Source organism: Hemitrygon akajei, chromosome 14, assembly GCF_048418815.1.
Source record: "Hemitrygon akajei chromosome 14, sHemAka1.3, whole genome shotgun sequence".
NCBI lineage: Eukaryota > Metazoa > Chordata > Chondrichthyes > Myliobatiformes > Dasyatidae > Hemitrygon > Hemitrygon akajei.
The window spans coordinates 65,132,827-65,159,066 of NC_133137.1; the positions used below are offsets into that span (position 1 = coordinate 65,132,827).

The 26,240-nt window shown below is 41.5% G+C and overlaps 1 protein-coding gene and 1 long non-coding RNA gene across 5 annotated transcripts in view; one reads left to right on the top strand and one right to left on the bottom strand.

The window, feature by feature from the left end:
• LOC140738647 (proton myo-inositol cotransporter-like) overlaps positions 1 to 26,240 on the bottom strand; it is a 209,156-nt gene that overhangs the window by 91,498 nt on the left and 91,418 nt on the right. For all 4 annotated transcript variants that reach the window (XM_073066268.1, XM_073066267.1, XM_073066264.1 and 1 more), the window contains exons 5-6: positions 3,834 to 3,997; positions 2,238 to 2,358 (exon numbers count right to left, since the gene is read on the bottom strand). In XM_073066268.1, the coding sequence (XP_072922369.1) occupies positions 2,238 to 2,358; positions 3,834 to 3,997 (285 nt within the window). The remainder of the gene's footprint in view (positions 1 to 2,237; positions 2,359 to 3,833; positions 3,998 to 26,240) is intronic.
• LOC140738999 (uncharacterized) lies at positions 17,194 to 25,776 on the top strand. The gene is made up of 2 exons (XR_012101523.1): positions 17,194 to 17,466; positions 24,392 to 25,776. It is a non-coding gene; the product is annotated as an uncharacterized lncRNA (long non-coding RNA).

A 26,240-nucleotide genomic window follows, 5' to 3' on the forward strand; every position in this document is an offset into this window, starting at 1 on the left:
GTTTGTCTTTAAGTGCAGGGCGCTTGGACTCAGAGTACTGACTCAGTTTTGAGGGCATCATTGCCTCATTAGACAGCCTCCGGGCCCGAACTGCAGCCTCCCACCTGCCCGCCGCCAGCCGCCTTGGCCAGGTGCAGCTGGTTGTGGGTGTGGTGAGAGGCCAAGGTCAGGGCCGGAGGTTCCCGTACTGGGGCAGTGGCGGTCACAGTCCAGAGAGAGCAACCGACCGAACGTGGAGCCCGCCCCCCTTGCAGGATCTATTGGCAGACAAAGTTTGTTTCAGTAGATCGCAGCGCGGTAGCTGCTCTGCTACTTACCAAACCCGAATTAGGTCATCTGCGAATATTTTAGCACCACGTTCCCCACGAACATTCGGTGTGCTGAACAGGTTTAGAGGCGGCACCCATCTGTCTGTGCTCCAAACCAGTAGCAACAGCACTTCCTGCCGGCCGCACAAGGTGGCCGGTTACCCGAGACCAACCAGTGATCCCTGGCGTGAGGGTGTCACTGCGTTTAGGTGATTGATGACCTCGCGTGGGTAATGGATTTGCGTGCGTTCAATTTCAACAGTGGCCATGACAGGGAATGAGGAAAGCGTCAGTGGACTCATATCGTTTCCTCACGGCCCGGTGGTTGGGGACCACTGAAGTACACTGTGTAGTGCGGGGGAGCTACACGCATGCACACTGGGCAGAAAGAACGGAACTAAAACCCTGCAACCCGGAAACAATTTCTCAACAGTATTTGTGTATTTATTTTTCTTTCTTTTTTTTCGGGATCTATTGGGAAAGTCTCAAAGGTCGATCAGTCGATTGCGATCGACAGGTTGGCGACCACTACTCTAGTGTATCAACACGTATTGCACACAATTTTCCAGGTACAATCCCATCAATGTCTGAAACAGCTGCAACATGGCATCTCAACTCTGGCAGTCAATTCCCATATCTGCTTAATACAAGCATCGCATTCACCCTCCGTGTTGCCACTTCCTGGGGGTTATGTACTTGTACCCAAAGTCTCGCTATTACAGGTTACTTCTAGTGTTTGGAAGCCTGTGACTATTAGTGTACTACACTCAGCTACTCTCACAATACTGAAGTCTACAGCTCAATGAACCAAGTATTTGCAAATAACATGATCTTTGATGAATGGCATGGATATCTTGGGCCAAAAGGTGCATTTGACCGTAGACACTAGAGCAGAATTAGGCCATTCCACTCACTTCCATGCTGTATGCCTATGATCCCAGTTGCATAGTGTCCCATGTAACTAAGGGCAGCACAAGTAGATCCAGGGTGGCACAGTAACACATTTCCCCTACGATTGCTGTGGTTCCCTCCAACATCCGCAAGATGCACAGGTTGGTAACTTAACTGATCTCTGCAAATTATCCCTGATGTAGTTGGTGGCAGTTGGCAACAGGTCACAGGGAAATAAATACACGAGTGGGTTTGATGGATTTACTTGAAGTCCAGCATAGAGGTTAATCATTCAGTTCATCAAGTCTATATGATCAGAAAACATGAAACCTCAGAAAAGACAGCCCCAAGCGCAGTTGGCAAAGATATACTGATGCTTCAATATGCTCAGCCATCTTAAGTAATAATTATTTTCACCACGATCATCAGTATTGTGATTAAATAGAACCCATTCTAAATGAGCATTTCAAAAATCCCCCTGTTTGAGGGCACATATTTGAGATTCTTCTCAATACTTGTCAAACTCTCTTGGTCACTCAATCATATACTGAGTTGAGCAACTTAGGGTTATTTAATATGGTGTCTAAACCATTTCTTTTGCAGCTTTGAAATTCTCTGATAGAAGTACAAATGAGTGTACTGTTTTCAGTTCTTGTTCCTGCTTGAACTGCTGGAAGAAAGTAAATTTATGATGTCAAAAACTCATTTCAGCTTTATTTTTTTAAAACCAGGCCTGAGGCTTCCCCTCAATTTTATCTATTTCCATCACTACTCTCTAGGTAGACATTAAGAACGCAAGAAACAGTAGAAAGCCATGTGGCTCTTCAAACCTGCCATTCATTCATCACACCATCAATGCTAACCCTTGAATCCATCTCTGTGCCCAATCACCATCTCAACTGTTTTACCAGATTTATGAGAATTCAACAAGTACAAGTTTTTTGCACTTAAGGCCATTGTACAAAGTCACAACCCAACAATAATGGACTACTTCACGACAATGAGAGCTTGTAGCTTATCACTAAAAAGAGTACTTACTTATAATTAATACAGCTGACATTACGTCCAGAAGGGTCTCTGGGGTGTAGAGTTACAGGTGGTGATGTTAGAGCCGATAATAAAAATCCAACTGCTAGAATCACAAGGCTTACTGCTGTTCCTGAAAAAAAATTAAAGGAAAATTCTTTTTAAAAAAATTACCGCATCAGAAGTTCATCCCTTAAATGAGATGTACAAATAATTTCCTAACAACAATAATTAATGATTTTTCCTTCATAAACACAAAATGACTGAAAAAAATGCTTGTGGAAGGAACACAATGCTTGTAATCAGTGACTGAGTTTACGAGTCTTCTCCAAAACACAAGAAGAACACCAAAGAGAAAATGGTGGAATCACTGAAGAGCCCACAACATTTTCTTTTTAGCCCAACATTAATTTGGCTTAATATCTTGCACAGTCACTTCATCTGTGGAATAACCTCTGTACTCTAAGCCTGAACAACCAGCAGTTTGCATTGTTTAGTTTGCTTCAGATTTCCTGATTTGCAGTTATTTTTATTACTAATGATAACAGTATTATTTTTAAACAATAATCTGAATCTGAGTTACTGGTATTAGTAGAATTCATTGTTAAAATGTTTTGGGACTGACAAGCGTCACCAACTTCTGATTAATTCAGGGCTCAAGCTGTGACACCCCTGGTACCATCAGAACAAAAGTCAAACACCTAGCCATGTAATGAAACAGCTGGAAAATTGATTGTTTGTTTGCATGGCTGTTATTAGCTCATGTATTACTTCAAAGTAAACTACATTCACTCAAATCTGTTGTCACTCAAACGGAATTATTTCTCTTTACCAAAATGCAGCACCAAGTTTCAATATTCTTTGAAGGTTTGGTGCTTCACACTTGCACCATGGCAACTGTAGATCTGGGTAATATGTCCAAGTATTTGATTGCATTTTTATAGAAATATTTCTCTTAAGCATCTGTACTATGAAGCTCAGAACTGCAACTTGCACAATCATGTATTTCTTTCACTGCAGTTTCCAAGATCACCAGCATCAATGCAAACAAGCAAACTTCCAGTTTCTCTTATTGTACTATCATGAATCAGAAGAGCACCCAAAATAATTTATCTGACATATTTGATATATATCAGCCTTCAAAGGTGTTTACCTTAGAGTCTTTGTTACATCATTATTAAAAGGAAATGCCTTGAATAGAAAGCTTTTAAGTAATCACTAAATCAGAGTAATTGCTAAAATAAATTTCAATAACCAGTTATTTTTAAGGGGAGCCTCAACTTTCCTGATTTAATTTGAGTCAAGTGGAAATCAGCTTTATTTGTCAGCATACTTAGAAACATACAGTGAAATGTGTCAATTGTGTGAAATCAAATCAAATCAAATCAGCAAGCTCACAAGTGTTGCCATGAACTGGAGCACCCAGAGGAAACCCACGCGGCCAAGGTGAGTACATACAAACTCCTTGCAGACGTCAGTGGGTATTGGAACCCACATCGATAATTGCTAGTGCTGTAAAGCAGTGCTTTAACTACCATGCTGCTCTAAGATATGGCTAAGAGGTTGTAATACCATTAATACAAGTACCCAGGAATTTAAGTCACCAACCTGTAAGGCTAAATAGGGTGAGCTTTCTGCGTCCAGCTTTCTCAACCAGCCAGACTCCAGCCATTGCGAAAATGAAGTTGGTTCCTGCTGTGACTGCTGCCAACCATATTGCTAGTTTGTCATCTTGGACTCCCGACATCTGCAATATCGTAGCGCTGTAGTACCTAGTAACAGATATAGAAATTATGTAATCATTAGCAGTACAATATAAATACAAGATAGCTGAAACATTGTGTACTTGTACTGCAACAGACATACATACACTAATGAGTCACTCTGCATTTCCAGATAATAAAAGAGAAGGGAACTACAGGGTATTAATAACAGGATTTTTTATAATTTAGGAAACTTGTTTCGAATATCAATTCTTACATCCACACAGTTAATGAACCCATTTACAAGGAGCACTGCCACAACAAAGCAACCTCCATCACTGAGTGCCCACGCTGTCCAGGCCATGCTCTCCTTACAACTGCCATCGAGAAGGAGATTCAGGAACAGTTATTATCCTTCAAACTTCAGGCTCTTGAAACAGGATGGATACTTCACTCAACTCTAAACTGATTCTACAAACTATAGGCTCACTTTCAGGGACTCTACAACTCATGCTCTCAATATAATTTATTCATTTACTTGCACAATGTCATCTTTTGCACATTATTTTTGTCAGTCTTTATGCATAATCTTACATATATTCTACTGTATTTCTTTACTTTCATGTAAATGTCTGCAGGAAAATGAATCTCAAGTAATATATGGTGACATACAGCATATGTACTTTTATAATAAATTTATTTTGGCTTGACTTTGCCAGTTTATGATGCTGCTAGTGAAGCACAGGGATAACTTGAAGGCAACAAATAAAACTATGAACTACTCTATTAAAAACACTTTTTCTCTGGTCTCTGCAATCAACAGCCTGCAACTTCCCTTTTGGAGGTGAGCTTTTGAACCACCTGCATTATCTGGCATTTTTGAGGTGTGAACTGAAGTCTCGAAGGTGTAAGATGGATGCAGCGTGGCGTGTATGGGTGAAATTGAGGCAACAGGGCCCAGGACAGAAAGCAGGGGATGAGCCAATGTTTGGCTGTTGCTGGAGCAGACTTGGGCCCAATTTGAAGCAGCAGAACAAAAGTTAGGTGAGCTGAAGCGGGATAGAATCAAGGCAGTGGGACCCGGGCCCAAGAGCAAGGAAAAAGCCGAAGTTTAACTGATTTAAGCGCTCGGCCAGATTGGAAAGTTTGAATACGGGCTGAACCGGCGGATTCCAGGCCCAAGAGCGTATTGGAGCAGCAGGGCCTGGGTTCAAGAGCAAAGAGCCATTTGGCTGAGTTAAGCACCGTGCCAGATTGAAACGGTCAAGGTGCTGGAGCCAGAAGAGAGGGATGGGCCGGAGTTCGGCTTGCTGTTCACGAGGTTTACTCGTCACTGCTCTGAACTGAGGCTATGGCCTACAACAAATGGGCTCCTGGATTGGCTGAGAATGGCGTCGTAGCAGCAGACTGACTTCCATGAACTTCAGTTCTTAAAGTTATTTGCTTACTTTTATTGTTTGCACAATTTGTTTCTTTTCCCTGAATATTAGGTGTTTGACGGCCTTCTTTTTTAACAGGTTCTAATTGACTTCTTTGTTTACTGGCTGCCTGTCAGGAGACAAATCTCAGGTTGCACAAAGTATACATACTTTGACAATAAGCGCACTTTAAGCTTTGATGTATTTGTAAAATGTTGCTATTCTGTGGTCAAACTTAATTTGTACCATATTCAGTGACCCAGCAGAGGCATCTTCAGTTCAAGCCTCAAATTAAACACACATGGGGGTCGGGGGTTCTTGTGGAGATGCTTGAATGCTGCACAGAAGCAATGCAACATACAGGCACTTTGGCATGAGCTTCAGATTCGGATTTACGTATCACACGCACATTGAAACATGGCCTCCTGTACTGCCTTAAGGCCAAACTCAGTCGAATGGCCACACCTCATATTCCATCTGGGAAGCCTCCAGCCTGATGGCATGAGCATCGATTCCTCTAGCTTCCAGTAATAACTCTCACCTCCCTCCTTCTCCATTCCTCATTCTGGGTATTTACCCTCTCATGCCTTTTACTCACCTGTCCATCACCTCCCTACTCCTTCCCCAACCCCTCCCAGCTTCTTTCTTCATCTGCCTTCCACTACTCACCTTTCCCCTTCACTTAAAATGTATTATATTCTCTGGTTCATAATATTCTAAACAGTATACATTACAATGACTTAAGCAGTAATCTGTATAGATTAGAAGGATTAGAAAGTCAAGATTTGCTCTGTAAACTTGAGTTTAAAATGGGTTGTGGACTTCTCACAACACAACACACTGTTATATAAAAAAAAGTCGTCCCACAAAACAAAATGAACAGACACGTGAATTAAAAGCAGATACAAAATATAAGAAATTCATAAAACAAATAAGAGTATATTACAGGTGTTTTGGCAGCTGGATAAAAGGAAAGAAGAAAAACAGGAATAGATCTTGTAAACACTGAATTTGCTGAACCCAAAACTGGCCTATGAAAAAGTCATGAACATAACTTGAGTCAGTCATACAGCACAGTATCAAGTCTTTCAGCCCAATGAGTCCATGTTAACCCATTTATTTCATTTTATTCTGCCCATATTCAAATTCAAATACAAAATTCAATTCAAACCACATTTATTATCAAAGAATGCATAAATTATACACCTTGAAATTTTTCTGCTTACAGGCAAGAAACCCGAATAACCCAATGTAAAAAAAAGCTATCAGAAGTCACTGCATAGAGAAAGAGAAAAAAAACCCAGAAATCATGTAAATGACAGAAGCAAGCCAGCAGCACTCCAATCCAGACTGAGTCCCAGATCCACTCCTGGAGCAGCCAGAGCAGGCCCAAACCTCAGTCCCAGCTCATCACACCAGTGGGGCAAAAAGGCAGAGCAGCAGATCAGTTCACAGCCTCGTCTCCGCAGAGAAAAGAAAGAACATTCCCATTAGCTCCCTCGAGATTCTGAAATTCACCAAGACCAGGGGTTCCCAACCTGGGGTCCATGGACCCCTTGCTTAATAGTATTGGTCCATGGCATTAAAAAAAAGGGTTGGGAATCCCTGACTTAAGACACAAGAGCTAATTTACAGTTGCCAATGAACCAACCAACCTCCATGCACTTGGGATCGGAGAGGAAAATGGGGCACTTGGAAGCCCATGCACCCAGGGGAATATGCAAACTCCAGAGTGAGCCAGAGCTGTGCATTAAACTCAAGTCACTGGAACTGTGAGACAGCACCTTCATCAGCTTCACTACTATGCCACTCAATGAGATTCCGCTATGCGGAATCTCTATAGACAATAAGTCACAGGACTTTCTGGTGAGGTCCTGTTGTTACGTATCCCGTAACTGGATCACTTACCAGCAAAGATAGAGAGGTCCGTTGAAGTCTGATGGCACTATCTTTTAGAAGTTTTTATTTATAAAGGGGCACAAAAGTAAGGCTAATACAAACATTCAGATAACATACGTCGTCAATACTCAATCTAAAGCGCAGGTATAATAATAATCAATAAGAAATAAGCTCTATCGTTGTCTAGGGGTAATATTTTGTCCCAAGTAAATATAAAAGTCTCTTGGGGTCACTGCAGTTCTACCAGCTGCCGTCTTTTGGGTGTCGCGGTGGTGCACTTTGTTGGAGAGAGAGAGAGAGATAGGTATAGAATGGAACAGTTACCCGGCGGGTTTTCCAACCTTTATGAGTTCGATCCGTCGGAGTCTCGTTGGGGAAGGGCCGTTCACTTGTGGCCTCTCCCGTAGCTAAAGCCGTTCTTCCATGGTGAGGTCGCCAATCCCAGGCAAGGAAAGGATGCACACGAGCCCCCCACCGACTGTCGCTATTAAACGCTGTCACAGGATTTCTAGCGTGTCTTCTGGTGCGTCTGAGGGGCCGTCTTTACAACCCCTCTTTTAACTGAACTCACGGGGTCTCAGATGTCAATCAGGTTGGGATGATGCAATCTCTCTCCGTCTCTCCACCCACGTTGCCATGAGGGTATACACGTAGTACAGTTCCCAATTCACAAAGGTGTCTCCAAGAGACAATGACCACAGTCGCCAGCTTTTGCTTCGCCGTGAAACGAGGGACACCGTACATATCTCTCTCTTCTCTTGGGTCATTGACCCCCCCCTTCACTAGGGCTCTTGCGATTCTCACAAAGGAGGGGGCTGGGACCATAACACTGTGCATTGGAACATAAAACCAGCATCACAATGGGTGGCCAAAACAGGCTACACCCGTGAAACCAAAATTGACCATACTGAAAACCGTTTAAATGTTTCTGACATACATACAATAACAGACTTCTATGGAAATCCTTATATATTTAACTTTTAAGAAAGGTGCTTATCAATTTTTTTTAAAGTCTAAAAAAAGTGCTCCAAAACCTGGTGCAGCCCAATGCTAGCATGGACACTGAGTCACACTGCCTCCAGCGTAATCGCTCCTGCATGGCTGAAACAGATGATACTGCAACATGACACCTTGTCCGTGCCGCAACTGATGCCACGCAGATTTCTTGCCGCTGGTCCCACCAATAAACCAGCGAACCAGACCTGCAGCTTTCCACATTACCGATGTCCCACATGGTCTTGCGATCACTCTAAAAACGACTAAGACAGTTACTCACTGTTTGACTGAACACTGCCTTCATGCACCGTCTTTGACACCTCTCTGTTGCAGGCAGCAACACAGTCCGCACCAACTCCAGCTCCTCCGCTAACAAGCAACTCGCTGATGGGGTAGACTTGCAGTATCTAACATTGTTAATGCCCAGCAGTAATGCCTAAACCTAAAGCCGCGGATGAAGCAGGAGGTACATCTTCTGTTGAAGGCCAGATCTGTGGCAATCAAGCCTAACAACCCAGGCCTGCACCAGAAAACCAGGTATGATTTGTGGAGGGCTACTTTAAGGGTGAAGAGACAATTTTGAACGAGGTTGGAGTGATATCAGATGCATGGCAACTCTGGCAGGGTCTGTAAGACATTATATCCTACAAAGCAAAACCCAATAGTATGAATGGCAGCGATGCTTCACTATCAGATGAACTCAACACCTTCTAAGCATGCTTCGAAAGGGAAAACACAACCAATGCTGTGAAGATCCCTGCTGCACCCAATGACCCCATGATCTCTGTCTCAGAGGCTGATGTTAGACTGTCTTTAAAGAGAATGAACCCTTGTAAGGCAGAAGGTCCAGAAGGAATACCCGGTAAGGCTCTGAAAACCTGTGCCAGCCAACTAGCGGGAGTATTCAAGGACATTTTCAACCTCTCACTGCTACGGGCAGAAGCTCCCACTTGCTACAAAAAGGCAACAATTATACAAATGCTTACGAATAATGTGGGCTGCCTTAATGACAATCGCCTGGTAGCACTCACATCGACACTGATGAAGTGCTTTGAGAGGGTGATTATGACTAGACTGAACTCCTGCCTCAGCAAGCACCTGGACCTATTGCAATTTGCTTATAGCCACAATAGGTCATTGTCAGTCGCAATCTCAATGGATCTCCATACGGCTTTAGACCACCTAGACAACACAAACATCTACGTCAGGATGCTGTTCATCGACTATAGTTCAGCATTTAATACCATCATTGCCACAATCCTGATTGAGAAGTTACAGAACCTGGGCCTCTGTACCTCCTTTTGCAATTAGATCCTCGACTTCCTAATTGGAAGACCACAGTCTGTGCGGATTGGAGATAACATATCCTCCTCGCAGACAATCAACACTGGTGCACCTCAGGGGTGTGTGCTTAACCCACTGCTCTACTCTCTATATGTGCGGGTCTATATATATATACTCTCTATATGACTGTGCGGAGAGGCATAGCTCAAATACCATCTATAAATTTGCTGACGATACCAGTGTTGGTAGAATCTCAGGTGGTGATGAGAGGGCGTACAGGAGTGAGATATGCCAACTAGTGGACTGGTGCCGCAGCAACAACCTGGCACTCAACGTCAGTAAGACGAAAGAGCTGACTGAAGGTAAGACGAAGGAACACATCAATTCTCAGAGAGGGATCAGAAGTGGAGACAGTGAGCAGCTTTAAGTTCCTGGGTGTCAAGATCGCTGAGGATCTAACCTGGTCCTAACATATTGATGTAGTCATAAAGAAGGCAAGACAGCACCTACACTTTATTAGGAGTTTGAAGCAATTTGGCATGTCAACAAATACGCTCAAAAACTTCTATAGTTGTACTGTGGAGAGCATCACTGTCAGGCTACATCACACTCTGGTATGGAGGGGCTACTGCACAGGACCGAAAGAAGCTGCAGAAGTTTGTAAATATAGCCAGCTCCATCTTGGGCACCAGCCTACAAAGTACTCAGGACATCTTTAGGGAGTAGTGTCTCAGAAAGGCAGCATCCATTATTAAGGACCTCCAGCACCCTGGGCATGCCCTTTTCTCACTGTTACCATCAGGTAGGAGGTATAGAAGCCTGAAGGCACACACACAGCGATTCAGAAAGAGCTTCTTTCCTCCTGCCATCTGATTCCTATATGGACATTGAAGCTTTGGACACTACCTCACTTGTTTTTAAAATAAACAGCATTTTTGTTTTTGCACTTTAAAAAAAAATCAATTCAATATACTTAATTGATTTACTTGTTTATTATGTTTTATTTTATTTGTTTTTCTCTCTGCTTGATTATGTACTGCATTGAACTGCTGCTGCTAACAAATTTCACGTCACATGCCGGTGATAATAAACCTGATTCTGATTAAAACAGACAATAACACCTTTGGTTGGTCCCATTGCGACCGCTGCATCTGAGCATGTCGCCATCTTACTGGCAGTTATGCTCACAAGGAAAACCTAGAGTTATCATTCAATCCATTGTTTCTCTGATTTAAAAAAAAATCACTAAAGGTTTTCAACTACCATCCACAAGATGGCATCTCTCAGTGCTGTCAGGAAGGAAATGTAAATTTGTGGTTTTCAACCAAATCAAAATGGATTAAGGAGCTGTATTGTCACATTATGGATGTGTGTGTGGGTCACTACAGTACTGGAGCGACCAACATAGTAAGAGTTTCTCTACTAATCTTTGACCTTGGCCCCAAATCTCCCAATGATCCTTTGCTCTCAGTAGCTGAAGATGACATGTGGGCTGCCTTCAAGCGAGTGAATTGAAGGAAACCATCCAGTCCATATGGAGTATTGGTTGAGTACTGAAGTCAAAGATGCAATCATCAGGATGCTCTTCATCATTTACAGCTCAGCATTTAATACCATCACCCCATCAAATCTAATGAGTACATTGCAAGACTTGAGCCTCAATACCTCCTTGTGCAGTTGCATTCTCAATTTCCTTACTTGCAGACCCCAGTCATTTCAAATTGACAAAAACATTTACACAATTTCCATCAGCACAGGAGCACCACAGGAATGCGTGCTTAGCCCCTGCTCTATGACTGTGTGGCTAAGCACAACTCCAACACCATACTAGTTTGCATGACACCACTGTTGTGGCCCATGTCAAAGACAGTGATGAATCAACATACAGGAGGAAGATTGAAAATTTGCCTGAGTGGTGTCATAACAACAACCTCTCACTCAATGTCAGCAAGACCAAGAAACCGATTGTAGAGTTCAGGAGAGGGAAACCAGAGGTCCATGAACCAGTAATCATCAGAGGAGGAGAGGGTTAGTTACTTTAAATTCCTGGATGTCACTATTTCAGAGGATCTGTCCTGGACATATTATATAAAAAACTTACAAAGAAAGCACAACAGCACTTCTACTTCCTCAGGAGTTTGCAGAGGTTCGACATGACATTGAAAACCTTGGCAAACTTCTACAGATGTGCAGTGGAAAGAGTGCTGACTGGCTGCATGATGGCCTGGTATGGGAACACCAATGCCTTTGAGCAGAAAATCCTACGAAAGGTAGTGGATTCGGCCCAGTACATCACAGGTAAGGCTTCTCAACTATTGAGCATGTCTACAAGAAAAAAATTGCTATAGAAAAGCAGCAACTATCATCAAAGATCCTCACCACCCAGTCCTTCTCACTGCTGTCATCAGGTAGAAGGTACAGGTTCCTCAGTACTTGCACCACAAGGTTTGAGAACAGTTGCTGCCCCTCAACCATCCAGGTCTTGATTAAAAGGGAATATTTCTGGTGTACCTACAGCCGATGGTCTCACTTTTAAGACAGTTTATCTTGTTATGTCATGCTCTTTCATTTCGTGTTATTGCTATAACTTTATATTTGCATTTGCACTGTTTGTTATTCATTGATTCTGTTAACAGTTACTGGTCTAAATATTTGCTAAGTACGCCCACATGGAAAAGAACCTCAGGGATGCATGTGGTAACTTAATTTTACTTTAACTTTGGCCTCTAGATTGTAACTGATCTATTAGATCAGGTGCTTTCTTTGTTCTTGTAAAGCAGGTCTGACTGAAGAAGCATGAGACACCACTAAACACTCAGTTAATGCCAAAAGGGAACACTGCTTCACCATGGAAACATCAATGGCGGTCAAATTCAGGTCCATGCTGTGTGCATTCTTTCAGAAGTTATGTCCTCTGAGATCAAAGGACATTCCCATTCTCCTCAGCATCTCTTGCCCACAGTCAGCAGGCATTGCCACATTATCTTTTTCATAGCACTTCAGACTCCACCCCTCTTTACTTCCTACCTCAGCCAATTTTGAATCCACTGGATGAGTTGTTCCTGAATTCCATGGGAGGTAACCTTCCAGACTAGCCTACGATATGGGACCTTGTCAAAGCGCTTGCTAAAGTCCAAACAGACAGCATGCCCTGATTTATCCTTAACTACCCTTTTTGTTACTTCTTCACAAAATGATCAAGCACTAATTTTCACCCACAAAGTTGCAATGACTCTTCCAAATCAGACTCTGTCCTGAAGGGTCTTGGCCCAAAACATCAACTGTACTCTTTTCCATTGATGCTGATTGGCCTGCTGAGTTCCTTCAGCATTTTGTGTGTGTCTCTCTATCTGAATGCAGGTACGTCCTGTCCCTTAGAATTCCCTCCAGTAACTTTCCCAATACTGATGTCAGGCTGACCAGCCTGTAGTTCCCTCATTTGTCCTTGTTACTTCTGTAAACAACAGAACAACATTAGCCACCTTCAAATTTTCAGGAGCTAATGATGAAGGAAATATCTTCGCAAGGGTCTCCGTGATTTCTCATCTAACCTCTCAAAGTTCAAGGTTGCAGGCCTTGGGGTTTGATCCACCTGAATGTGCTGTAAGACTGTAAAATATGAAGATCTTCCAAAACATCCACACCTGTGTCTTGTATCTCATGAGCAACCATGATTTTCTCCTCAGTAAACACCCCCTACAGCTTGAGGCAGATGTAGCAATTCTCCCTTGCCAGCCTTTTTACACTTAATCTAAATTATAGAACCTCCTGGGATTTTACTTAACCTTAACTGCCAGATCGATGCCATACCTTCTCCTTGCCCTCCCGGTTTTCTCTTAAGAGTATTTGTATTTTTTTAGTCATCAAGGGATTCACTGGATCTCAACCTCCCTTCAATCTTTTTCTTAACCAGGGCCTCATTAGCCAAGCTTCTCTGAACTTACTAGATTTAATCTTCACCCAAACAGAAACAACTGCTTGTGCACTTTTGATATCACACTCCTAGAAGCCTCTGACATGTTATTTGTTCATTGCCCTCTAATTGACTTCTGTTCTTTACTGCCTAAATTAGCCATGCTCCAGTTTAGGACCCTAACCTCTGGACCTGTCCTCATTTTCCATTTGCAACTCCTCAGAAAATGAAGTAGAGCATACAATACAGACAACATTCAGACTTGAGAGTTTAACCACTTAACCTTGACATTCAATAGTCTAATTATCGTCAAGTCCTCCATTATCAACAACATGGAAGTCAATAACCCAAAAACTCAACTGGATCACTGATAGCATTCCTTCTCATATCCCAAATCCTTCCAGCATTCAAAGTTCAAAAGTTCAAAGAAAAAAATTATCAGAGTACATATACGTCACCACATACATCCCTGGAATTATTTTTCCTAAGGATGTAATTAGCAAATCTATAGAACAGTAACTGTAAACAGGATCAATGAACAGCAAGTTGTGCTACTGCAAATATAAATAAGTAACAATAAATAAGGAGAGCATGAGATAACAAGATAAAGAGTCCTTAAAGTGAGACCATTGGCTCTGGGAACACCTGAAATAAGATGACTGTGGTTAACCCATTTTGTTCAAAAGCCAGATGGTTCAGGGGTAGTAAGTGTTCTTGAACTTGGTGATGTAAGTCCTGAGGCACCTGTACCCTCTACCTGATGGCAGCAGTGAGAAAAGAGCATGACCTAGGTGGTGAGGATCTTTGATGATGGGTGCTGCTTTTCTAAGGCAATGTTTCATGTAGATGTGTTGAATGGTTGAGAGGGTTTTACCTGTGATGTACTGGGCCAAATCGACTACCCTTTCTAAGATTTTCTGCTCAAAGACATTGGTGTTCCTATACCAGGCTGCAATGCAGCCAGTCAGCACACTTTCCAACGTATATCTATAGATGTTTGCTAAGGTTTTTGATGACATGCCGATTATCTGCAGACTCCTGAGGAAGTAGAGGCATTTGTGTTTTCTTTGCAATTATATTTATATGATATGTCCAAGACAGGTACTCTGATATAGTGACACCGAGGAATTTAAAGTAACTGACCTCTGTGCCTTTGATCCTTCGTTGAGCACTGGCTCAAGGACCTCTGGTTTCCCTCTCTTACAAGTCTTGGTCTTGATGACTGAGTGAGAGATTGTTGTTGTTACACCACTCAACAAAATTTTCAATCTCCCTCCTGTATGCTGATTCATCATCAACTTTGATACGAAGCACAAATGGAGTGGAATGGATTTAACTCATCTTGCCATGATGACAAGCATCTCAATACCATTCCGGACAAACCAGCCCGTTAATCTGCTCGATAGGCATCCCAGTTACCATCATGTACACTAACTTCCTCTGCTACTGGCATTCAGCTGCAGAATGTACCATCTGTCACATGACTAGGCTGCTGCAATAACACCTCCCAAATCTGCACTTGGAAAGTGTTGTTGAACCAAGAACAATAAGGGCAACAGGCACATAGGGATGTCCTCACCTGCAGGATGCTTTCCAAGTTCCTGTACCTTGGAGAAAAGCAATAAGCCTTGAAAGTCAAAGACAATACTGCAATCACTCTGATGGCACAAGTATAACATTCGTCAAGCTGAAGAGCGAAACAGCCAGGAGGATGCGAGGAACTGAATACAAATAATTCTCATGTGAGGAGCATAAATGAAATTAATGAGTAAAGCTTTTTGCACAATGCAGTAATCTTAAAAATTGTGTTACGTATTCAGGCAACAATAAATATAGATGAGCTAGGCAAAGGTTTAACAACAAATAACATGTTTATTAAACACTGAAACAAACCCCCTCAAAAGTAAACAAACCCAAACGTAACCGGAAAACAGCTGCTGTGCGACACATTCACAGTTCTTAATAGCTTTGCAGTCCCAAACAGTCTTTAAAGCGGTATTAGGAAAAAACAGTTCTTTAGAACGATATGCCGAAAGTTCAAAAGCTCACAGTACTTTTAAAAGGAGAGACTTTTTTAAAGCGATGTAAATTCTCTTCCACGTCGATGTCCTTCGATTCCCCGGCGTCGAACTTTCCCACGAAGAATTTTATTAAATATAACGGCTTAAAAGGTACTGACCTTCCTTCCACACTATTCTCAATCTCCCGCTATTTCCAGCGGAGACTAACACGAGAATAGTAAACGAAATCCTTCCGAATGAGGATCAAACAAGGTCGAACTTTTCCACCTTCGAAAATCGATTCTCCTCGATCTTTACCTTCCAAACTTTTGTTCACTCTCCATCAGCAAAGAAACCGTTGGCAGTGACCTTTTAAACTTTAGGCATTATATGAAACTTCATTTTTAACTAAACTGCGTCATCACTTTAAATCACGCAGGAACATGAAGTCATCTTGGCAAATTCCGCCACGAACTGCCCCACCTGACAAGGTGGGTCTTCCTTTTATACCCTGTAGAAAAAACCTGTCACATAACCTCTACTGGCGGGAAAAATGACATCACTCCACCATCACAAAACCATTACCTCATGTCCAGTATAACCTCAACCCCAGTCACGTGACAAGGGTACCACTGTCACGTGTCACGGGTACGTAACAATTGGCTTTTAAGAAATATTTGTTATTGCAAACATAACTTGGTTAATCATAACATGAGGCAATCTTAATGACATGATCAGGCCACACTTGAATTAATGTGTATAATTCAGATTGCCACAGCACAGTAGGATTTTTATAATGGCGTAGCGTTAGAAAGAAAGTAAAGAGATACTGCTTGAAATGGAAGGTTTACGTAAAAAGAGGTTGCATAGGTCAGGTTTATTCTCACTGGAACGTAGGAAGCTGAAAGCTAACTTCATAGACATTTACTAAATTATGAGGGCATAGATAGTGTCCTTCATTTTAGGATAGAAAAGCCTGAAGCTAGAGGTTATGGGCTTAAGAACAAAGGGAAGAAATGAATAAATCAGACAGGCAGGCTTGCCCACACAGAGGATGGTGCACGTACAAAGTAGGTTTAGAGTGGAAGTGGTAGCGGCAGATGCATTTACAACATTTTAAAAAGGCATTTGGATAGATACTTGAAGTGGAAGGGAGCAGAAGGATTCAGGCCTAATGAGAACAAAAGGGATGAGAGCAGACAGACATCACAATCAGCTAGGACAAGTGGTGTATTTTTGTGTCATATGACACTAAGCACTTCTGTAAACTAATCTTTGCAGTCAGAGTTATTGCGACATTCCTACAAAATACCTATGGAGCAGTAGACAACACAGCAAGTCCAGTTGCCTTGATTTACTACTGCTTGATATACAATGACATGGATGACTGAGAACCTTCATAAACATATGGAGCATTAACTTTCCCAAATCACCAACAAAAACACTAATAATGAAGAATAATTTATGTTGCAGCATAGATGACCATACTGTCCATATTACCCTCATTAACTCAGTAGTGAATAATGAATAATGAGTCCAATGCGTCATTTATGTTAATATTTACTTTCCACAATATTTTGAGAATTTTCCCCCATTGTTTGCTTCATCCCAGTTGTGGTGATGTTGGTGGTAGGGGTTGGCTTATTAGTTAAAAAAAGATTAAATCAAATCCTTAGAAAAAGTGACATAGGATCTGATGTAGAATATTCGTGGTTAGAGTTAAGAAACTGCAGGGTTAAAACGTCACTGATGGGAGTTAACCACAGGGCTCTGAACAGTGGCTAGGATGTGGGGTACAAAGTACAACAGGAGATAAACAAGACGTAAAAAGGGCAATGTTGCAGCAGTACTCTGAAGGGAGGATGAGGCAACCATGGCTGACAAGGGAATTCCAAGACAGCATAAAAGCAAAAGAGAGTGCATGCAATATAGCAAAAAAAAATGTGGGAAGATGGAGGATTGGACAACTTTTAAATATCAACAGAAGGCAGCTAAAATAAAGCAAGACAGAAGAGATGAAATATGAAGGTAAGTTGCCCAATAACATAAAAAGAAGATACCTAAACTTTTTGTCAGACATATAAAGAGTAAGTATGAAGAGTGGATGGGATTGCTAGAAAAAGGTCATTGGATTGAACACAATAGAGAGCAAAGAGATGGCAGATAAAATTATTAAGTATCTTGCATCAGTCTTCACTGTGGAAGACAACAGCAGTATGGTGGAAATTCAGGAGCATCAGAGGGCAGGGATGAGTGTAGACATTATTACTAAGGCGAAGGTGCTCAGGAAGCTAAAAGGTCTGAAGGTAGATAATTTGTAGGGATCAGATGGATTAGACTTCAGACTTCTAAAAGAGGTAGCTGATGAGATTCTGGAGTAACAGGAGTGATCTTTCAAGAGTCACTAGATTCTGGAATGGTTCCAGAGGACTGGAAAATTACAACTGTCACTCCACTTTTTAAGAAGGCAAGAAGGGAGGACAACAAAAGATAGGAAATAATTGGCCAATTAGTCTGACTTCAGTGTTCGATGAGATTTTGGAGCCCATTAAGGATGAAGTTTTGGGGTACTTGGAAGCACACAATAAAATAGGCCAAAGTCAACCTGGTTTCCTTGAGAAGCAGTCTTGACCGACAAAAATTTCAGGAAGTAACAGGCAGAAAAGACAGAGAGTCAATGCATGTTGTTTAATTACATTTTCAGAAGGCCTTTGATAAAGTGCTGGGCATGACGCTGCTAAACAGCAGAAGAGCCCATGGTGTTTCAGTAAATGTACTGGCATGGACAGAAAATTGGCTGACTGGTAGGAGGCAAACAATAGGAATAAAAGGGACCTTTTCTGGTTGTCTGCCAGAGCTAATCACACTCCATAGGGGTTAGTATTGAGTCTGCAACTTTTCATGTTACATGTTAATGATCTGAATGACAAAACTGATGGCTTTGTGACCAAGTTTGTGGATTTTACAAACATTGGTGGAGGGGCAGGGAGTGTTGAGGGGGCAGGGTGTCTGCAGAAGGACTTGGACAGAGTAGAAGAATGGGCAAAGAAGTGGCAAATGCCAGTGTATAGAAGTGTATGTTTATGCACTTTGGTAAAAGGAATGAAGGCCCAGAATATTTTCTAAATGGAGAGTAAATTCAGAAATTGGAGATGCAAAGGGATTTGGGAGCTCTGGGACAGGATTCCCTGAAGCAGGGACTCCCAACCTGAGGTCCACACCCCTTTGTTAATAGTGTGGGTCCATGGCATAAAAAAGGCTGGGAACTCTTGCCTTAAAAGTTAACTTACAAGTTGAGTCAACAGTAAATATGGCAAATGCAATAATGGCATTCATTTTGAGAGGACCATATGACAGAGGAGCAGAGTCAAGCTATTCAGCCCACTGAGTCTGCTCTGATGTTCCATCATGGATGATATAGTTTCTCTCTAAACCCCATAATCCTGCCTTCTCCCTGTATCCTTTGATAGTCTGATTGATCATGAACCTGTCAACCTCCATTTTAAGTATACCCAATGATTTGGTCTGCATCTGTGGCAATGAATTCCACAGATTCACCAGCCCTGGCTCAAGAAATTCCTCCTCATCTCAGTTCTAAATGTACGTCACTCTATGCTAAGGCTGTGCCCTCTGGTCCAAGACTCATTCACTATAGGAAACATTCTCTCTATAACCACTTGATCTAGGCCTTTCAATGTTTGATAGATTTCAATGAGATTCCCACTCATTCTCCTAAACTCCAGCTAATATAAGCCCAGAGAAAACAAATGTTCCCATACATTAACCCCTCCATTCCTGGAATAATTCTTGTAAACCTCCTCTGGACCCTCGACCAAAAGATAAAAGTGAAGGCATAATGCTAAGGCTTTATAAGATGTTGCTTAGACAACTTTTAGAGCATTGTGTGCTGTTTTGGGCCCCATAACTAAGAAAAAAAATGTTCTAGAATTGGAGAGTGACCAGAAAAAGTTTACTAGAATGATCCCAGAAATGAAAGGTTAACATATGCAGAGTGTTTGGTGGCTCGGCACCTGTACTCACAGGAGTTTAGAAAATGAAGAGGGATCTCTTTGAAACCTACTGAATACTAAAAGGCCTGAATAGAGAGAACATTTTCAAACAGTGGGGCAATCAAGGAGCATAAGGCATAGCCTCAGAAGGACAGAAAGAGAAATCAGTGCACTACAGTACAGAAACTGGCTCCTCGGCCCATCAAGTCCATGCCAAAATATTGTTCTGCCTCATCTCATCGACCTGCACCTGGAACATAGCCTCCACACCCATCCCATGTACATCTCAAATTTCTCTTAGATGCTGAAATCAAACCTGCACCCACCACTTCCACTGGCAGCTCATTCCACACTCACTACCCTCTTAAGTGAAGAAGTTCCCCCTTATGTTCCCCTTAAATTATGATTTTCTCTTCCATTTCAATGTACAACATAAATTCATTCTATTTTCTCATGAATTTAGTTTGCTAATATTTCCCTTCTACAATCTCTAGTAAGGTTCAAAATTGTGCACAGTACTTGATTGTGGTTTCAGCAAATTCTTATACAACCTACTAACGTAATTACTTTTACCGGCAATGCAACTCACTTGCAAAACCAGTTTGAGTAGATTTTATTCTCCAAATATGTCAGCAGATTGCATTTAATGTATCTGTATCTGCATTGTTTATTTTGTTCCTCAATCTCCTGCACCCTATGGTCAAATCAATTATTCATGCAGAATAACATCTAAAAATAAGGTTCCTTCACAGATCCCTATAGCAGTCCACACCAACTCCACCTCAGACTTATTCCTAGTTTGCTCTTCCAACACATACTATTGTATATCTTTAAAAGCACTGCCTTAATCTTTACAAATCCCTATTCCAACAATTTTATTTTAAATAGTTCAACTCACTGGATAGTATGACAATTTTAATTAAATTATTTGAAAAAGTATAAATCATTGTAGTTCAAAGAAATCAGTACTTTCAAGTTGTGAAAAGTGAATTAGCTTACTGATTCATAATTTGACCATTCCCACAAGATGAGAATCAAAATGACAGGTGCTGCACAAAGCTAAATGTCTAAAATCACAGTGCACATTAACAAAATGCAGATACCACAGTGGGGAGGATCACATGACACCAGCAGACTTGTTTGGATTTCTAATTACATACAAGGTAAATTAGATACTTCCTGTTAAAAAAATGATTTTTTTTTGCAGTATAGACAAGTTAAAGCAAAAGTCACTTAAAAGTTCATTAACTTCCCAATACAAACAGAAGTAAATCAAAAGAGGGAAATAAAAATTCAATGGTTAACCACTGAAAGTAAGTATGGAGATCATAGATTGTGATTATCCATACTCAAACTTTGCATTACACACAAGAAATTCATATTGCTTGTTGCTTTATAAGATTGCTTCATGCAGTAGGTTTTATCTTCAAGAAAGCAAGCAACTCAAAAATAGAGGTCACTTAGTCACCCTCTGTTGGTCGAGATCGACCATGATGTTGCATCCTAGCTGTCTACATTGTTGGTGCAGTGCTGTCAGTGGCTGATGGGACCAATGCGAGAGTGGCAATCTCTGTTGCAAAGATCACATCTAGAAGTGGTCTCAACTTGCTGGAGCTGCAGCGTTCCTTTCTATGGGCCCATTTGTCCTCTGCTGCTTTTTGGAATTTTTCTTCACCTGTCTTAAGGTGTTGTTTCAGGGTGCATCTCCACCCGGTGCGGTCGGCTGCAGGTTGCTCCTAAGACTCAATGCTGATGCCCAGCGCCTTCGTGACCCACTTGCAAGACATTCTTGTACAGCAGTTGTGGGTAGCCAGTGATTCGCTTGCCTGAAGCCAGGCCATCATAGAGAATGTCTTTTGGGAATCGGCAGACATGGCCTAGCTAGCACAGCCTACTCTGTCTGAGCAGGGTGTACACGCTAGGTAGGCCAGCACCAGAGAGAACCACAGCATTGGGTACACTGCCTCTCCAGGAGATGTCCAAGATGTGACAAAGGCACCTTAAGTGGAAGGTGTTGAGCCTTCTCTCCTGCTTAGTGTACGTTGCCCAGATCTTGCTGCCGTAAAGCAGTGCGCTGGTGACACAAGCGCTGTACAGTGTCATTTTGTTTTGATTTGAGTATTTACTGTTCTTCCAGACTTGTGGTGAGGCAAGCTAAAGTTGTTGCACCCTTCCTGATGTGCTTGTCAGTTTCTGTGTCCAAGAAGTGGCTGTCACTGACGATGGACTCCAATTTGTAGTTATCAATGGTGGTGCTTCCACTTCTTGTCCCAAGACATGTGTCTTCTTCAGGCTGATAGTCAAATACCTTGCAAGCTTAGGAGATGCAATTCATCAGGCTCTGGAGGTGCTGCAGAATGTAGGCTGTGACTGCTGGATCATCAGCAAACAGCACATCTCTGATCATAGTCTTGTGCACTTTGGTTTTGGCTGTTAGGCGAGTGAGGTTAAAAAGCCTGCCATCTGACCTAGTGTGGAGGTAGATCCTCTGTTGCCTGCCTCAGCTGAAGGGCAAAGAAGATCCAGGTGAGTGTTGTGGCAAGAACACAGTCTTGCTTGATGCTGCTGCTTATGTCAAAGAGCTTGAAAGAGCTGTCAATGTATTATGCAGTCCCCTTCATGTTGTTGTGAAAGGATTTGATTATGTTCTGAGGTCTTGGTGGACAGCCTACCTTAGAGAGGATCTGTAAGAGGCCATTTCTCCTGACCAATTCAAATGCCTTAGTGAGATCAATAAACACAATACATGGGGCTTCATTTGTTCTTTGCACTTCTGGAGTCGACAGTGAGAGAAAATCATGTCAACAGTTGACCATTCAGCACAGAAGCCACATTGTGACTCTAGTTAGACATGTTCAGCCAACTCCTGGCTTTGGCAACAATAGTCAAGACAGAGGTGCCCCTGTAGCTGTTACAATTGTTTTGCTTGCCTTATTTCTGTAGAAGGTAATGATTTTGACATTCCTCACGTGTTTTGGCATAGCTCCTTCCTGCCAGCACTGTCTGAGGACTTCATGTAGTTGGTGTAGTAGGTAGTCATTGATCAGATCTGGGGAAATCTCATCATGCCTGGTGTCCTCCCTGAGACCAAGCTGCCGATGGCCTTGCTGAGCTCCTCTAGGATCGGCTCTACATCCAGTTCTTCCATTGTTGGCAGGCACTCAATGGGTTCTAGGACTGAGATGGTGACAGTGTTCACTCTGGAGTAGAGGTCAGACTAATGCTCCACCCATCTCTCCTGTCTGTGATTACTTCCCCATTGATGGATTTTAAGAGATCCATCCTACTCTGAGAGGGGCAGAGAGCTATCTTGGTGCCATCATACACACCCCTGATGTTGCCTGTCAGTGTTGCAGTCTGAACGTCTTCACTGAGCTGCATCCAGTAATTGTTGGTGCAGTGCCTGGCAGTCTCTAGCAATGCTGAGGACCTGTATGTTCCCTTGGACTGGCATGCGCATATACTTGGGTAGGACAGTGAGTTTGGCTTCAATGACAGCAGTTTTCATCTTCTTCCCAAAGGTAACTAAGGCTACACAGTAGATGTTATTCTGCAGAAGTTCCCATTTCTCTGTGACTAAGTTTCCAAGCTGCTGGGCTCTCAATTCTTTCTTGAAAAACTTAGCAAACTGCTCTACTTACTCTTTTGCTCAATACCTCCAAAAGGTCCAGTTATTCTTGTTAGCTTTTTCACGCTCCCATGCTGTGCTCCACATCTGAGGCAAAGGAGGAGTTTACGAGAAACTCGCAGCCACCATCCTGACTCATTCCTCACCCCGACACCCCTGTCTAGGTCACTTTTAGCATGACCCAGACAGGAGGGCAATGAATAAGAGTAGACTGCAATTACTGGAGCTCTGCACCTATCATTATCTATGCATCATCAACTCATTCTTCCAGATTAAGTTTCAGCACAAGATCTCCTGGAGGTACCCTCACCCCAGACACTGGCATCAGATAGACCTGGTTGTGGTCAGGCGCTCTTTCCTCAGCAGCGTACTTTTCACACCCTCCCACCAGAGTGCAGTCTGCAACACAAACCACTCGCTGGTGTGTTGCAAGATCAGATTTCAGTCAAAGAAATTCCATCGCACTAAACAAGAAGAGAACCCTTCCATTGACGTAAACAGTGTTTGCATTCATGTTTTCAGACACCATGCTGATAGATAGATAGATCAAGAATCTTTTTCTCTCTTCCTCAGAGCAGTGAAAGCATCACTTGAATTTTATCGAAGCAGAGAATTCTAAAGATCTAAAATGCATGAAAAAAATTCACCTTGTTCTTGTCTTAAGTGGGCACCCCTTTATTTCTAAGCAGTAATCTCAAATTCTCACTTAAGGAGAAACGTTTTCACAACTACTCTGTCAGGACGACTCATAATCTTGTGTGTTATTAATGTCCCCTCTTACAGTTCTAAATTGCAGTGAATACTAACCTGGCCTGGCTAAGCTTTCCTCATATGACCCACTACCCACTCTGAGTATTTGCTTACATTTTCTGTTTTCAGTACATTATCACTTTTAAATAAGCAGACAAGTACTGTTTAGTATGGTCTTGCCAATGCTTCAAATAACTGAGCTCTACCTCCAAATTTATGATGTCCTCTAGAATTAGTATAGAAAGTGAAAAATATCAAATCACAAGATGTGTGGGATTTTCACAAGAATGAGGACTGTTTGCCTTCAGCTTTCCAGCAGACTGCATAATTAATTCAATTACATTGTAAGATGCACCTTATTAAAAACTCAGTTAGCAAGTAACTACAAGGTGAACCTTGAAGTCTCCTCTTATAATACTGCGTTCTACACTATTCAATCCTATTTGCACTCTATATTGTTCATGCAACTTCCACGGAACATTTCTGTGGAGTATTTCATGCTATTCTAGTATTTATCTCTAACCCATGGTTCCATTCTTTGGCTTGTACTGTTTTATTATTTTAGATCAAAACTACTTGAGAGTGAACCTACGGATGAAAACCTTCATCGCAACCTCTCAAGGGCTTCAGCAAGATCCCCATAATGGTACTTGTTCTGGTTCAGAAAAGGATACAATTGATGTCTTGGAAATGGCTAAAAAGGACTTGTAAAAGCTCAAGAAAAAGAAAATGTACATGTATTTTCTTCCTGAATATCACGCGCAGTTATTAAATTTCCTCTGATACATTTTATTTTTAATGGGATGGAGATAGCAGTTTCTTTGTGGGTCTCAATTTATCATGTGCATGTGGTAAATTCAACACTCTTATGTTAAATAGCCTTTTATTTTAAATATTTGTACTAAAACTATGTTTTAAGTTGTACTTGTATATCTGCAAGATTTTGTGGCTAACTGAGCCTTCTGTTCATTTGTTATTTTACCAATGCATACCCCTTCCCCATCCAACTAGTGATATAGAATCTAGTCTGTCATATTCTCTCTCAGGTCCTTGGCATCACTAACTAATTGGCTATTAGGCAAGAACTGGAAACATTACAGACGGACTACTGTAAGAAATTTCCAGTTCAATATTTGGACTTGGATGGCATGGACTCGTGTTTAGATGCAGGAGGACAGTGTAAAATATTTAACTTTAATTTTCTTCTACAGAGAGTGACTGATTTGTGGAACAGAAAATCATGTTCAAAGTTCTAAAGGAGAATTAGAAACCTGAAGGAGATGATGGGTGGTTGGCAGTTTATTGGCATCTGGCCAGAGAAACTGTCAACTTTTTCTCAACATGTTTTATAAATCCTGGTTTTGAATGTGGTTATCTTGAGATAAAATTTTATTTATATACATTTATGTTAAGTTGTTAATTTTTCGTTCCTTCACTGTATTGATATATTCTAAATTGAGAAAATTACAGTTATGTCAGATTTTTCATATTTCTTTCATCTTTACTGCAGATTCACAATCATCAAAATGTAACATTTTAAGTGTGGTTTCTTTGTATAACCATATTTTGAAATTTCTTGATACAATTTAATGTTTTGCTAGTTTTAACCATCACAATGGAAGGCATTTCTGTTCAAAAAGCATTTGGAATTCAGTTTAAGTCATGAAGCTCATTTCCAATCAACAAAGTTTTGGAGTATTAATAGTTAAAAGCATATACTTCAGCTTTATTTTGTTAGTATAACAGGATATATTTGATTGCAATATTGTAGTTCAAGATGTGATTTCAGTACAAGTAGCTTTGTTTTTGCAACACAAGACTCCTAATGTTCACAAACTGAAAGAAGGTTCATGTAATAGAGTCATAGAAGAGAGTCATAGAAATATGTCGATAATTGTAGAGCTTTGCCAATTACAAACATGTGACCCTTATTGTGCAGGGAAATCAAAACTCACCTCCTTGTTTATATATTTGTTTGTTGTATTTGTAACATGGTGCCTTGAGAAGTATTCTGTCCCCAACTCTTTGTTGACATAAATGAGTACAATGAGATTTTGATCAATTTAACTGAGAATTTCTATTTGTGAATCATGCTCCTCCCCGCCCCCCACAGTAGAGACAAAAAAGCAGACAATTGTAAAGCATGAAAAGCTAAAAATTTTAAAACTGAAATGTTAGCAGTTCAAAAGTAATCTTCCCCTTTTGCTCAGTACTTAGTTGACCCACCTCTCACAGCTATTACCGTAGATTTCGCACTACAGAGCGCACCTGATTAAAAGCCGCTGGCTCTAATTTTAGAAAGAAAATCAATTTTGTACTTGTACAAGCCGCACCGGATTTTCGGCCGCAGGTGTCCCACGTTGTAATATGAGATATTTACACAGAAAGATATTACACGTGAGGATTTTTTAACT